The sequence below is a fragment of the Danio aesculapii genome, chromosome 3 (genome assembly GCF_903798145.1).
Source record: "Danio aesculapii chromosome 3, fDanAes4.1, whole genome shotgun sequence".
In the NCBI taxonomy this organism is placed as follows: Eukaryota; Metazoa; Chordata; class Actinopteri; order Cypriniformes; family Danionidae; genus Danio; species Danio aesculapii.
Window position 1 is genome coordinate 4,832,002 of NC_079437.1, and position 13,444 is coordinate 4,845,445.

General features: G+C 38.6%; 1 protein-coding gene across 1 annotated transcript in view; it reads right to left on the minus strand.

Moving 5' to 3' along the window:
- Nucleotides 1-322: 322 nt before the first annotated feature.
- si:ch211-106h11.3 (CCN family member 1) overlaps nucleotides 323-13,444 on the minus strand; it is a 29,558-nt gene continuing 16,436 nt past the window's right edge. Inside the window, exons 3-5 of the mRNA XM_056452941.1 lie at nucleotides 11,384-11,773; nucleotides 8,569-8,747; nucleotides 323-6,802 (exon numbers count right to left, since the gene is read on the minus strand). Of these exons, the coding sequence (XP_056308916.1) occupies nucleotides 6,497-6,802; nucleotides 8,569-8,747; nucleotides 11,384-11,773 (875 nt within the window). The 3' untranslated portion in view covers nucleotides 323-6,496. The remainder of the gene's footprint in view (nucleotides 6,803-8,568; nucleotides 8,748-11,383; nucleotides 11,774-13,444) is intronic.

Genomic DNA, 13,444 nt, shown 5'->3' on the forward strand with positions numbered 1-13,444 from the left:
TTAGTGAGAGTTCAAAGAAAAGTACAGCAAATCTTTGGCTGCTGGTTTAATGGTTCATGTTTTGGTCAGGACATTTAGAAGATGGTTTAAACCATAAAAAATTACTGTTTAACCATGGTAACCACTAATTACTCACTTGTTTGCTACGTTACCCATGTAGTTTAACCAGGGTAGCCTAATTTGAAGTAAAACTGAGGTTTTACAATTGGTAATTAATCTGCCAAAACATTGGTAGCCTACAATACATTTACTAGACTCAAACCTATGGTTAACGTGTTCTCTGAACGGCTGCTGTAATGAAAGATGGTCTCAAATGTCAAAATACAGAAATATAAAACAGCAGATTCTCTTTATTCTTGGATGCTTGAGTGTATAACTTATAAACATATCACAAACATTGTGTAACAAGGCTTCTAACTTTCTGAGATGGTTACTTAAACCATAGATAGTTCTTGTAGTAAACCATGATAACCACTAACTATTCACTTGTTTGTTTCATATAGTTTAACCAGGGTAGCCTAAGTGGTAAAACTGGTTATACAATTGTTAATAAATCTGCCAAAAATACTGGTACCATGTTTTTTACTAGACTCAAACCCATGGTTGATTTGCATAAAGGAATCTCTGAACTGCTGCTTTACTGAAAGATGGTCTCAAATGTCAGAATATAGAAATATAAAACAGCAGTTTCTTTTTATGATGGGTGCTTGAGCATAACTAAATATCACAATCATTGTGTAACATGGCTTCTAACTTTCTAACATGGGTATATTTGTGTCTCCATGTCTGTTCAAACTCTCGTTTTTGGGCTAAGATGGCATCACGTCACCTCCGTCAGTTCATACACTGGTGCCAGGCAGAAAATAGAGACCGATGCACCATAAAAAGCCATCACATGGTAGATTACAGAGCAGACTCGGGCAGCGTTTCAGAGAGCCGTCCCACCCATTACTTCCAAATTACATGTTTGCATCAGATGCTGGTGTTTGAAACATATTTTTATTGCAAACCAAGAGGGTTACTGGGTTTCTTTCTGCCCCCTGAATAGAAGAGGAGTGTAATTAGCCGGGAACAGAAGAGCTGACATTATGAGCAAATATGAGCAATTCCATGCAAATGTCAACCTTCCCATGAGAAAAATAACGTTTTTACCAAAATAGTGAAACCCATTTTAAGTTTCTTGTGCATGCTTGTATTTTATAGTACTGCAAAAATGTCCCCGTCAATGTTTTCAGCCATTTATATTTGATTTACCAAATCACCCAAGTGCCACCTATTTATATATATATTTTTTTTGGTCACATCCATAATGCGTGTTTGTTTTCCACATTTAAAATATGAAAAATGTTTACAGATTGATATTTTTCTCAACCCATAACTCATTCTGAAAAATATAAACAATGTTTCAATTTAATGTTAACATATACACTCACCGGCCACTTTATTAGGTACACCTGTCCAACTGCTTAACGCAAATTTCTAATCAGCCAATCACATGGCAGCAACTCAATGCATTTAGGCATGTAGACATGGTCAAGACGATCTGCTGAAGTTCAATGTGAGCATCAGAATGGAGAAGAAAGGGGATTTAAGTGACTTTAAACGTGACATGGTTGTTAGTGCCAGACGGGCTGGTCTGAGTATTTCAGAAACTGCAAATCTACTGGGATTTTCACGCACAACCATCTCTAGGATTTACAGAGAATGGTCTGAAATAGAGAAAATATCTAGTCAGTGGCAGTTCTGTTGGCGCAGAGGAGAATAGCCAGACTGGTTCTAGCTATTAGAAAGGCAACAGTAACTCAAGTAAGCACTCGTGACAACCGAGAAGAAGAGCATCTCTGAACGCACAACACGTCCAACCTGGAGGCGGATGGGCTTCAGCAGCAGAAGACCACACCGGGTGCCACTCCTGTCAGCTAAGAACAGGAAACTGAGGCTGCAGTTCACACAGGCTCACCAAAACTGGACAATTGAAGATTGGAGAAACGTTGCCTCGTCTGATGAGTCTCCATTTCTTCTGCTACATTCGGACGGTCGGGTCAGAGTTTGGCATCAACAACATGAAAGCATGGATCCATCCTGCCTTGTATCAGTGGTTCAGGCTGGTGGTGTAATGGTGTGGGGGATATTTCCTTAGCAAACTTTAGTTTGCCCATTAGTACCAATTGAGCACGGTGTCAACACCACAGCCTACCTGAGTATTGTTGCTGACCATGTCCATCGCTTCATGACCACAGTGTCTCCATTTTCTGATGGCTACTTCCAGCAGGATAACGCACCATGTCATAAAGCGTGAATCATCTCAGACTGGTTTCTTAAACATGACAATGAGTTCACTGTACTCAAATGGCCTCCACAGTCACCAGTTCTCAATCCAATAGAGCACCTTTGGGTTGTGGTGGGAGATTCGCATCATGGATGTGCAGCCGACAAATCTGCAGCAACTGTGTGATGCTATCATGTCAGTATGGCACAAAATATCGAAGGAATATTTTCAGTACCTAGTTGAATCTGACATGAAGGATTAAGGCAATTCTGAAGGCAAAAGGGGGTCCAACTCGGTACTAGTAAGGTGTACCTAATAAAGTGGCCAGTAAAGTTTTTACTGCAAACATCACACCCATTACACTGGAATTGCTTAAATGCTGATGCTCAAGCCAACAGACTCAGCAATGAGGCCGCAAGTAACCCAGCCAAACCCCTGTGTCGTTCACAATGACTTCCCCCTGAGACAGACTTCCCATCGAGTCTCCCCCTTATTTGAACATTGAATCACTACAAAAGAAGTTCAATCCTGTAATCAGCGTCCAACTGAGGCATTTTTTTATTCTCCATCAAACCTGCTTAAAGTCTCGTTCCAAATTGCGCAGGTGCCCCAGAATGCATCACTGTCCACAGCGAGGTCTGCTCAGTCAGAAAATCCATTTTTATATATAGTGTATATAATATATACTCGCAACTAGGAGACATGTCTCGTCGCAGATCCTCAGGGAAAGCACATCTACTCTAAAGGTGCGGTCACACTAGACTTTGAGCATGCGCTTTATTTTTGCGAATGTGAGCAGGGAAAATTGTTCGTTAATTGCATTTAAGCTTCAGACGTTTCTGTAGTTTTATGATCCACACTCACACATATAATATTAAATGAATGTAAAATTAGCCTATCTTGGTTCTTGACCTTTTTGACCTTGTATATTAAATAGGATGATGCATTTTGGATCATGCATTAAATGATGTGATGCATTTGTCCATTTTATTTCACTGTCGAGAGGTTATGCTAAGACACTTTATTCACGCAGTTTCTTGAACTTTGTGTGACCTTTTTAATCCAGCGAAATGCAAATGCACGGGTTTCCATTCGTGACCAATAGGTCATGTTGGACATGTGTATTAAGTAGCAAGACGTGATCTAGCTAAAATTAGCGATTCCAAACGATTAGCTAAAATGTTTTGATGTTTTACTCCTTGCACGTTTTAATGTGATGCTTGAACCTTCAACGCATTGTAATGTACAACTTTCCACTCAAGCTTGCGGTTCCAGTCTGAAGCATTCGCGACCAAGTAATTTTTCATTATTTGATTCTCGAGATATTTGGACACATTGAGTAGGATGTGATGTGGCTAAAATTAGCATTTCCTCGATTTTTGCTTTTCTATAAAGGTCACTTTATAACGTTTCTATCTCTTACTGATCACACAATTTTAGGACATGATTGAAATTACCGCAACAAAATTGTCTGGTGCAATTGTCAGCAAGCAGCTTTTCTTTACGATTCTAACATTTGCACATGGATATTAAATAGGATGATGTGATGCGGCTAAAATTAGCATTTGCTAAACTATATGACGTTTTGATCTTTTACAGATCGCACAGTTTCACCTAATGCTTAAACTTTTAAACAGAAAAAATGCTACGCTTTTTGTCCTATCCATTCTGAAGCATTCGCAAGCAGGTAATGTTTCTTTTGTTAAGACCTTTTGGACTTGTGTATTTTGTATGATAATATGGTATGGCTAAAATTAGCATTCCCTCCATTTTTATTCCCCGTAGCGAAAGCTCACGCTATAACCTTTCAATGTTTTACTGATCGCGTTTTTAACTTAAGTGAAATGTGAGATTTTTCGCTCTTTTCGTTCATTATGATGATCTTTTGGACTCATTTTCTTTTCGGCTTAGTCCCTTTATTAATCCGGGGTCACCACAGCGGAATGAACCGCCAACTTATCCAGTACATGTTTTACGCAGCGGATGCCCTTCCAGCAGCAACCCATCTCTGGGAAACACCCACACACACTTCTACATTACGGACAATTTTTTTAGCCTCCCCAATTCACCTGTACCGCACGTCTTTGGACTGTGGGGTAACTGGAGCACCCGGAGGAAACCCACGCGAACGCAGGGAGAACATGCAAACTCCTCATAGAAACACCAACTGACCTAGCCGAGGCTCGAACCAGTGACCTTCTTGCTGTAAGGCGACAGCACTACCTACTGTGCCACTGCTTCGCCCTCTTTTGGACTTGTATATTATCAAAGATGATGTGATACAGCTACACATTTGTACTTTTCTGTAGAGAAAGATCATGGTGTGATATTTCGATCTTTCACTGATCTGTGATCGAACACTGATTGAACTTTTTAATGCAGTGAAATGCAAAACTGTCTATGACATTTACGACAAATGGGCATGTATATTAAATAGGATGATGCAAAGTGGCAAAACTTAGCATTTTCGCTCTTTATTTATTTTGTTTCGACACTTTTATTGGTCGCACATTTTCAACTTTAACCAGCAAATCCAAAACTTTTCGCTCTGCCTTTCCATTATGAATCATTAGCGACTAAGTAACCTTTTCTTTATTTGATTCTTACGACCTTTTGGACTTTTATATTAAATGGGACAATGTGATGCAGCTAAAACGTGCATTTCCTCCATTATTACTTTTCTGTAGAGAAAGCTCACCCTATGACGTTTCTATCTTTTACTGATTGCACAGTTTCTTAAACCTAATGCCACAAAACGTGAAACCATCCACACAAGCTTGTATTTCCAGTCTAGTGCATTTTCGTTAATGGGAATTGACGTCAATGGAGCGACAAGTGCAGTGTGTCCGCTCATTAAGGCTTTCGCTATCTGAATCCAAAACGTGGTGGATTTGCGTTATATTGAGGCCTCGTCGTAGCGTCTGCACTTTAATTTTTAATATGTAGAACGGTCAGGATATGACGATTCAATCTTTTACTGATCGCATGGTTTCATCTAATGTTTGAACTTTTCAACACAGTGAAGTGCAAAACGTTTCACGTTAAAGCATTCCTGACCCAATAGTTTTCTTTATTTGATTATTTTGACCTTTTGGACTTGTTTACAGTATAGGATGATATGGTACGACTAAAATTAGCGATCACTCCATTTTAATTCTCTGTAGAGAAAGCTCACGCATGTCGCAGGACGTAGCTTTTTTTAACAGTGAAATGTGAAACTTTCGTCATTTTTCTTTATTTGATTCTTATTAGAGTTTTTGTACTTATATTTTAGCATACAGTATATTAAATAGGATGAGATCTGGCTAAAAATTTGTATTTTTTAGTAGAGAAAGGCGACATTTCAATCTTTCACCGATCGGTTTCTTTCTTGCTTCTGATTGGCATAATAACCGGTTAGGAGCTATTACTGAACGGATACTAAATTGTCCGCGTCTGCGTTGCGGTGCAGAAGAAACAATTAATTTTGACACCCCTAGAGTTGACCAAACCAAAAATGTAAATCTTCTCACTGTTTCTTTCTTCTGTTGGACACAATACTTAAAGTTTGACACCCAGAGGTTGAACAAGGTATTGCACACCTGGTTTAAAACGCATGCAAGCGCAGGTTGCCAGATTGAAGACACCAACAGGAGTGTGCCTGACTATCGAGACTAAAGGCTGATTTAAGTTTACTATATACGATGATATGGTACGACTAAAATTAGCGATCACTCCATTTTTATTATCTGTAGAGAAAGCTCACGCCATGTCGCAGGACTTAGCTTTTTAACAGTGAAATGTGAAACTTTTTCACTCTGGCTTGATTTTTCCAGTCTGAAGCATTCATGACCATGTCATTTTTCTTTATTTGGTTCTTATTCGAGTTTTTGGACTTTATTTTAACATACACCATATTAAATAGGATGAGATGGGGTAAAAAAAAAAAAGAGTACTTTTCTGTAGAGACGTTTCAATCTTTCACCGATCAGTTTCTTGAAAACTGATTGAAATTAGCGCAGTGGAAATGCAAAACTGTCTGCACAAGCTTGTATTTCCATCGCCGGAGTGTAAAGTGCAGTGTGACCGCCCGTTAAGGCTCTCGCTACAAGGGATCTGAATCCAAAAAAACGGGCCCTTTTTCTTTGTCCCATGTGGATTTGCGTTATATTGAGCGTCTACACACTTTGAAACGCTACTCTACTGGACGGGGAAGGGCACGGGAGTGGGTCCTTAGAGGAATGCAGTTTAATCGATGAACTTGTGCATGTCTCCGTACAGCCAGCGCTGCGGTGGGAGCGAAGCGTCGTTCAGGCTTCCGCAGTCATCGTTGCACTTGCAGGACTGCACAAACATGACGGCCCGCTCGAAGCGCTCGCCAGTGGGACAGCTGAACAGCACCGGGACGGTCCGTGTGCGGCGGGGGGAGCAGCAACGACCGTCCAGACATGTCCCGCAGTAGTTTGGCCGGTACAGACGTGTACTGCGGCAGCCAGCGTAACGCAGGCGTAGAGGCTCCGGAGACTTCTGTGTGCGGGAACACTTCCTCCCCTTCTGTTGGATAAAGATAATTTGGGTTACTCTCACATTCACACTAGGAAACTAGTGTTGTTTGGTTAAAGCAGTGGCTCTCAATTCCCCTCCTGCCCTGCACATTTTGTATGTTAATGACTGAATCGGATATGTTAAGGAAGGAAGACATACAAAATGGGGCCCAAGGGCCAGAACTGAGAAACTCTGGGTTAAAAGGGGAGTTGACCAAACCAAAAATTATAATCTTCTCACTTTCTTTCATCTGTTGGACACAAAGTTTGACACCCAGTGGTTGAACTAGGTATTGCACACCTGGTTCAAAACACGTGCAAGCGCAGGTTGCCAGATTGATGACACCAACAGTAGTGTGCCTGACTGTCGAGCCTAAAGGCTGATTTAAGTCGTGTTGTAAAGAAAAGCTACAGCACCTGATAGAAGGGATATTTTCCATATTAAAAGGAGTTTTGTCTTAACCAACACCTGAAATTTATATATTAGAAACCGCTTCTGTTTCTTGCAGCTGAAACGGATAACAGATGCTAAAAATCAATCTGCTTGGCGCAGAGCCAGAGGAAGGGGTGCGCGGTGCTTGCGGAGCTGATACATGCTAGAGAAGCCCTTTTGCAGACCTGTGCTGTTGTGTTGGCATTGGACATACTTGCCAACACTCCAGTTTTTCCCAGGAGTCTCCCGCATTTCAGACTTATCTCCTGTCACCCTCCCATTTTGTTATTTCTCACGGAATACTCCTGTCATTTTTTTTGGTACAGTCTGTAACACCCCCAGGGTGCCGACTTTGGTATAGTATCCGATCGCAGCTGCCACCCGAAACCCAGTGCATAGTACAGTTACTTAGCCCGGTTATCAGCTATGTTTAGCTGATAAACATAAATAATAAGTAAGTAATAAGTAAATAATAGGTAAATAATAACCGCTTTATGTGGAACTCTGAATCTGCGTCTCATTTCAGAGTCCGCTACTGTCCACCGGAGGTCACATTTCGGTCACGGACGCATGCTCTGAGAGCCTTTCTGAATTAATGAATGAAATGCGTGGTTTTCTATCAAGGCAATCAGGAGTGCTGAAATATAATTGGCTAAACTGGCGTTGGGTGGGTTAAATGAACCGAAACACAGACAGCCGTTCTGCCACGTAACTCAACATTCTCAAAGCAGAATATCTGACTTCAGCATTGTCTTTCAGATAAACAAGAGCGTTCACTGAGCATGTTTCTTAAATACCTGCAAACATATGATGGTGTTTTTATGCTGTAGAAGAGTCAACTGACATACAGCACCTTTTTAATATTAATTTATGCAATTGCAATGCCTTGATTTTAGTGAAGCTAGTACACAGTCATGGCCATAAGTGCAATGGTACTAATAATTGTCATTTATTTCTGCGATTCGGTTTTCGACCTTGCTTTCCTCTTTCGTTATTCATTTTGGGCTAAGAATTTTCATTTCGGTGCATCCTTTAGTATTTAACTTTGTGAGCGTGTCTGGTGGAAATGTGCAATATTGGTGCAAGCATCACTTGAAGTGTCAGAGATGAAAGTGTGTCTCTACAGGTGGTTTGTCAAACCCACTCACCTGTGTGAGGCACACTTCAAAAATGGCCCATTATTTATTTATTTTTTAACCTGTATGAGGCACACTTGTGGGCTTGTCATGCAGTGAAGTAGTCAAATTAGGATGTAGCATACATTTCGAAGCAATCTGAGCAGACACGCACTACTTTTCATCAGGATTCTTTGGTAAACATGCAGTTAATTCCCAAACGTTTACCTTTATAGGCACAGCCGCAGAGCTGCAGGGCCGAATGTTGCACAGTCTGGTTTCCTTCACCAGTTTGCACTGCGCGTTCTCATTGGTGACCCGCGACGAAACGCCCATCCCGCAGCTCCGCGAACAGGACGTCCAGCTCGTGGTCTGCGCTACACACTGCCGTCCAGCCTGCTTCCATGCTAGGAAAAACCAGGGGAAAAAAGACGGGGTAAGCAAGCACACAGGCACCATTCAGACAACACTGACGCATACACAGAGTGATTACGCAGAGAAACAGCGTCCGCTTCACTGGAAAACACACCCAACACAAGCTCCCACAGACGCGCTCGCTGGAGGAACGGCCACGGCTCACATTGGGACTGATTGTCAATTGAAATGAAAGCCAAAGGCAGTTCGTACGGGACGCATTCCTGCAACTCCGGCGTGCTATTTTTAATTGTTGATTCACGTCAACATGCACACTAAATCATGCTGCTTACACTCCGACACAGGGTTATTAGAGTCCACAACAAATGATAAATTCTGCCATCATTTCAGACCTGTTTGAGGAGGGGGTTTTCTTTTCTTCCCAAAGGAAGATATTCTGAAGACCTGCATTGACTTCAATAATATTTGATTTATTTTAGTTTCTACTATAAATGTCTGGCTGTTTTTTTTAAACATTATACAGAGCTGTTATTATTATATTTTAGTCAAAAGAAGAAATTCATTCAACTATTTGAGTGGGAGTAATGTAATTGTTAGGTGAACTGACCCTTTAGCTAAAACCAGGATAAAGACACTTGTTATTTATAATTAAATATTATTAAATTACATTTAAAATAAATAAAATGGCACTTAAAGTTTTTATTTTACTTTATTTGATGCACTAAAATATTTTAATGTAAATGAACATTATTACAGACAAAAATAACACACACACACACACACACACACACACACACACACACAACCGTATTGCCTAAACTTGAACTTAAAATGACACAAACTCTATTGCGAATGCTTTCCATTGACTTCAATGGTATTTTATTTTTATGTATACTGTTTGTCAATGGCTGTCTTCAAATATCTTGTATTTTTGTTCAAGAAAAGGAAGAAATTCATGTTTTTTTTGCTTGTTTTTGAGTAAATGAGGATTTTTATTTTTTTATTTTTGTGTGAACTGACCCTTTAACTAAAACCAGCATAAAGCCACTTTAATTATAACAAATTAAATAACATTTAAAACCAGTTTTATTAAATACTAAAACCAGGAATAAATATATTCCTTTTCGCAAAAATTAAAAATGAAATAGAATATTGCCAATAATTAATATATATATATATATATATATATATATTTTTTTTTTCTTTAATTTCAATTTGATGCACTAAAATATTTTAATATAAATAAAACTTAATACAGACACAAAATGCCAAAACCACACAATTCTATAGCTTTGATTTTTTTTCTGTCAGCTTTATGCTAAAATAACTTTTTGCACACATGCTGCAGGATTGCTTAAACTTTAACTAAAATTAAAACGAAATATAGCTAACATAAATTGACATATTTAAACAAAAATGCCTAATTCAAAGCCTAATCTTCTGTCCTGATACCACAACGACAATGACCTGGGCCAATGTTTAAAGGTTAAAAAAGTGTATAGATACACTAAATTACTACATAATTCATATCGCCATACTTGATTGATCACAGTACATGAAGACTAAATGTTTTATTACAAATTTTCTGAAATTGTGTAAATATGTTTTTTTTTGTAATTAAATATGCAATATGTATAAATGAATGTAGTTTAAATATAAATGAAATTAATTTAAATAAATATAAAATAAATAAATAGAATTAAATAAACAAATAAATAAAATTAAATGTAAATAAAAAATAACATAAATTAAATCAAATGTAATTAATTAAATAAAATAAATTAAATAAAATTAAATAATATAAAATAAAATTAAATAACATAATTGAAATTAAATAATATAATCAAAATTAAATAACATAATTAAAATTAAATAATATAATCAATTAAATAACATAATTAAATAATATAATTGAAATTAAATAACATAATTAAATAATATAATTGAAATTAAATAACATAATTAAAATTAAATAACATAATTAAATAAAATTAAATAAATATGTGTGTGTGTGTGTGTGTGTGTGTGTGTGTGTGTGTGTGTGTGTGTGTGTGTGTGTGTGTGTGTGTATGTATATATATATATATATATATATATATATATATATATATATATATATATATATATATATATATATATATATATATATATATATATATATATATATATATATATATATGTGTGTATATATATATATATATATATATATATATATATATATATATATATATATATATATATATATATATATATATATATATATATATATGTATGAATCCAGTTCTCATTTAATTTTGTTGATCTATTACTGAAGGGATTTTTAGATATCGCTTTTTTTTTAGCGTTTAAAAAACAGATGAAATCCTATTAACGGGCAGAAAAAACTTGATTTTTCACCATGTATTTTTTTCTCTTCATATGCTAGTTAATTAATTAAATGTTAATTAATTAAATGTAAAATAATATATATATATTTTTTAAATCAGTAAAAACTTTTATAATATAGTGGGGAATCAAACTGTCAAAATAAACAAATAAACTTAAAGTAAACTAATCATTTTAAAAGAAACAAATGTACTCATTTTAAGTACAACTAATCATTTTAAAAGCAACAGGTTTACTCATAAGCAAAAAGTGCTAGTTGCGACTCTCAGAACAGCGCCCTCACCTGGCAGGTGTTTTCGGCTGCGTGGCTTGTCCCAGCGTTTCTCCACCTCCATGAGCTCATTACTCAGGCTGTATTTAGGCTTGGCCGGAGGTTTCTTGAAGCTGTGTAGGTTGGGGAGCAGAAACGGTGGCGGCTGCGGGCGGCTGAACACCGGAGGCAGGATGGGCGACTCTCCATGGCAGTCCAGGCTTAGGCAGCACTGGCCGGGGATTTTGACCAGCCGGGGTTTGGGACAGGATGGGGAGGAAAGCGGGATGTCAATGGGACACAGCGGGATGCAGCCCACTGCCCCGTCTATACAGGTGCACTGGTGTTTGCAGCCCGCGCGGAAGTTTTCCCCATTCTGATACATGCGGCCGTTGTATTCACACGAGCGGCCCTCCAGTTTGGCTGAAAAAACAAAACAAAGCAGGTTTTATACACTACATTTATATTACTTCATTCGTTTTCCTTCAGTGTAGTCCCTTTATTATTCAGTCGCCACAGCGGGTGCCCTTCCAGCTGCAACCCAGTACTGGGAAACACCCATACACTCTCACATTCACACACGTACGCTACGGCCAATTTAGTTTAGTCAATTCACCTATAGTGCATGTCCGATGTAACGGTGCAGAAATGAAGCAGAATATCTAATTCCCAGCCACACAGAGAACACATTTGAAACGCAACACACACTTTTAGCCGAATCTGTGCTCAAGGGTGGTTTCATATTAAATAAATTAAAATTAGATTTAAATTAAGATCAATTCAAATTAATCCCTGATTATACACTCAAAACGATCAGCTAAGAACGGGAAACACCAAAACTGGACTATAGAAGATTGGAGAAACGTTGCCTGGACTGAGTCTCCATTTCTACTGCCACATTCGGATGATCGGGTCAGAATTTGGCATCAACAACATGAAAGCATGGATCCATCCTGCTTTGTATCAACAGTTCAGGCTGGTGGTGGTGTAATGGTGTGGGGGATATCTTCTTGGCACACTTTGGGCTCATTAGTACCAATTGAGCATCGTGTCAACACCACAGCCTACCTGAGTATTGCTGCTGACCATGTCCATCCCTTTATGACCACAGTGTACCCATCTTCTGATGGCTACTTCCAGCAGGATAACACACCATGTCAAAGCCTGAATCATCTCAGACTGGTTTCTTGAACATGACAATGAGTTTACTGCACTCAAATGGCCTCCACAGTCACCAGATCTCAATCCAATAGAGCACCTTTGGGATGTGGTGGAACGGGAGATTGGCATCATGGATGTGCAGCCGACAAATCTGCGTGATGCTATCATGTCAATCTGGAGCAAGATCTCTGAGGAATTTTTCCAGTGCCTTGTTGAATCTGACATGAAGGATTAAGGTAGCTCTGAAGGCAAAAGAGCGTCCAACCTGGCACAAGTAAGGTGTACCTAATAAAGTGGCCGGTGAGTGTATATACACCTTTGCATTTCCATTTAAGCATTTTTGTGCGACTATTCCAAAATGCACACACATGGAAACATCGCATATGAAAAACACAATAAAAATTGGTGCTTTCGGAGAACATTTTGATGATGTTATTTTCATATTTAAGTAGTAAGATTAAAACATTGGCTTGAGGGCTGTTTTGTTGAATGGTGTGCAGTGAGCAGTCAAAGAGCGACGGACACTCGATCTCTGCTTTTATGAGAGCGGCTCTATGTTTAGGGCCGGGTGGAATTTTGACTTGTTTACAATGTCGTGGAGCGTCAGATAGTCTTTAGGGGTGTGAGAGACGCCTCCTAAACCCCCCTTTAGTCCAACTCGAATACCGGCCTTAATATAGAAACACCCCGCTGCATTAAATCTGCTCTGTAGGAGAGGAAGAGTCAATGAAACACACCAGTCAAATACAGGACTTTAGTACTTTTGTATTGTATTTTTGTATATTATGTTACTTTTGTAGGGCGGCTCAGTGGTTAGCACTGTGTCCTCACAGCAAGAAGGTTGCTGGTTTGCATCCCAGCTGGGTCAGTTGGCATTACTGTGTGGAGTTTGCATGTTCTCCCCGTGTTGGTTAGGGTTTCTTCTGGGTGCTC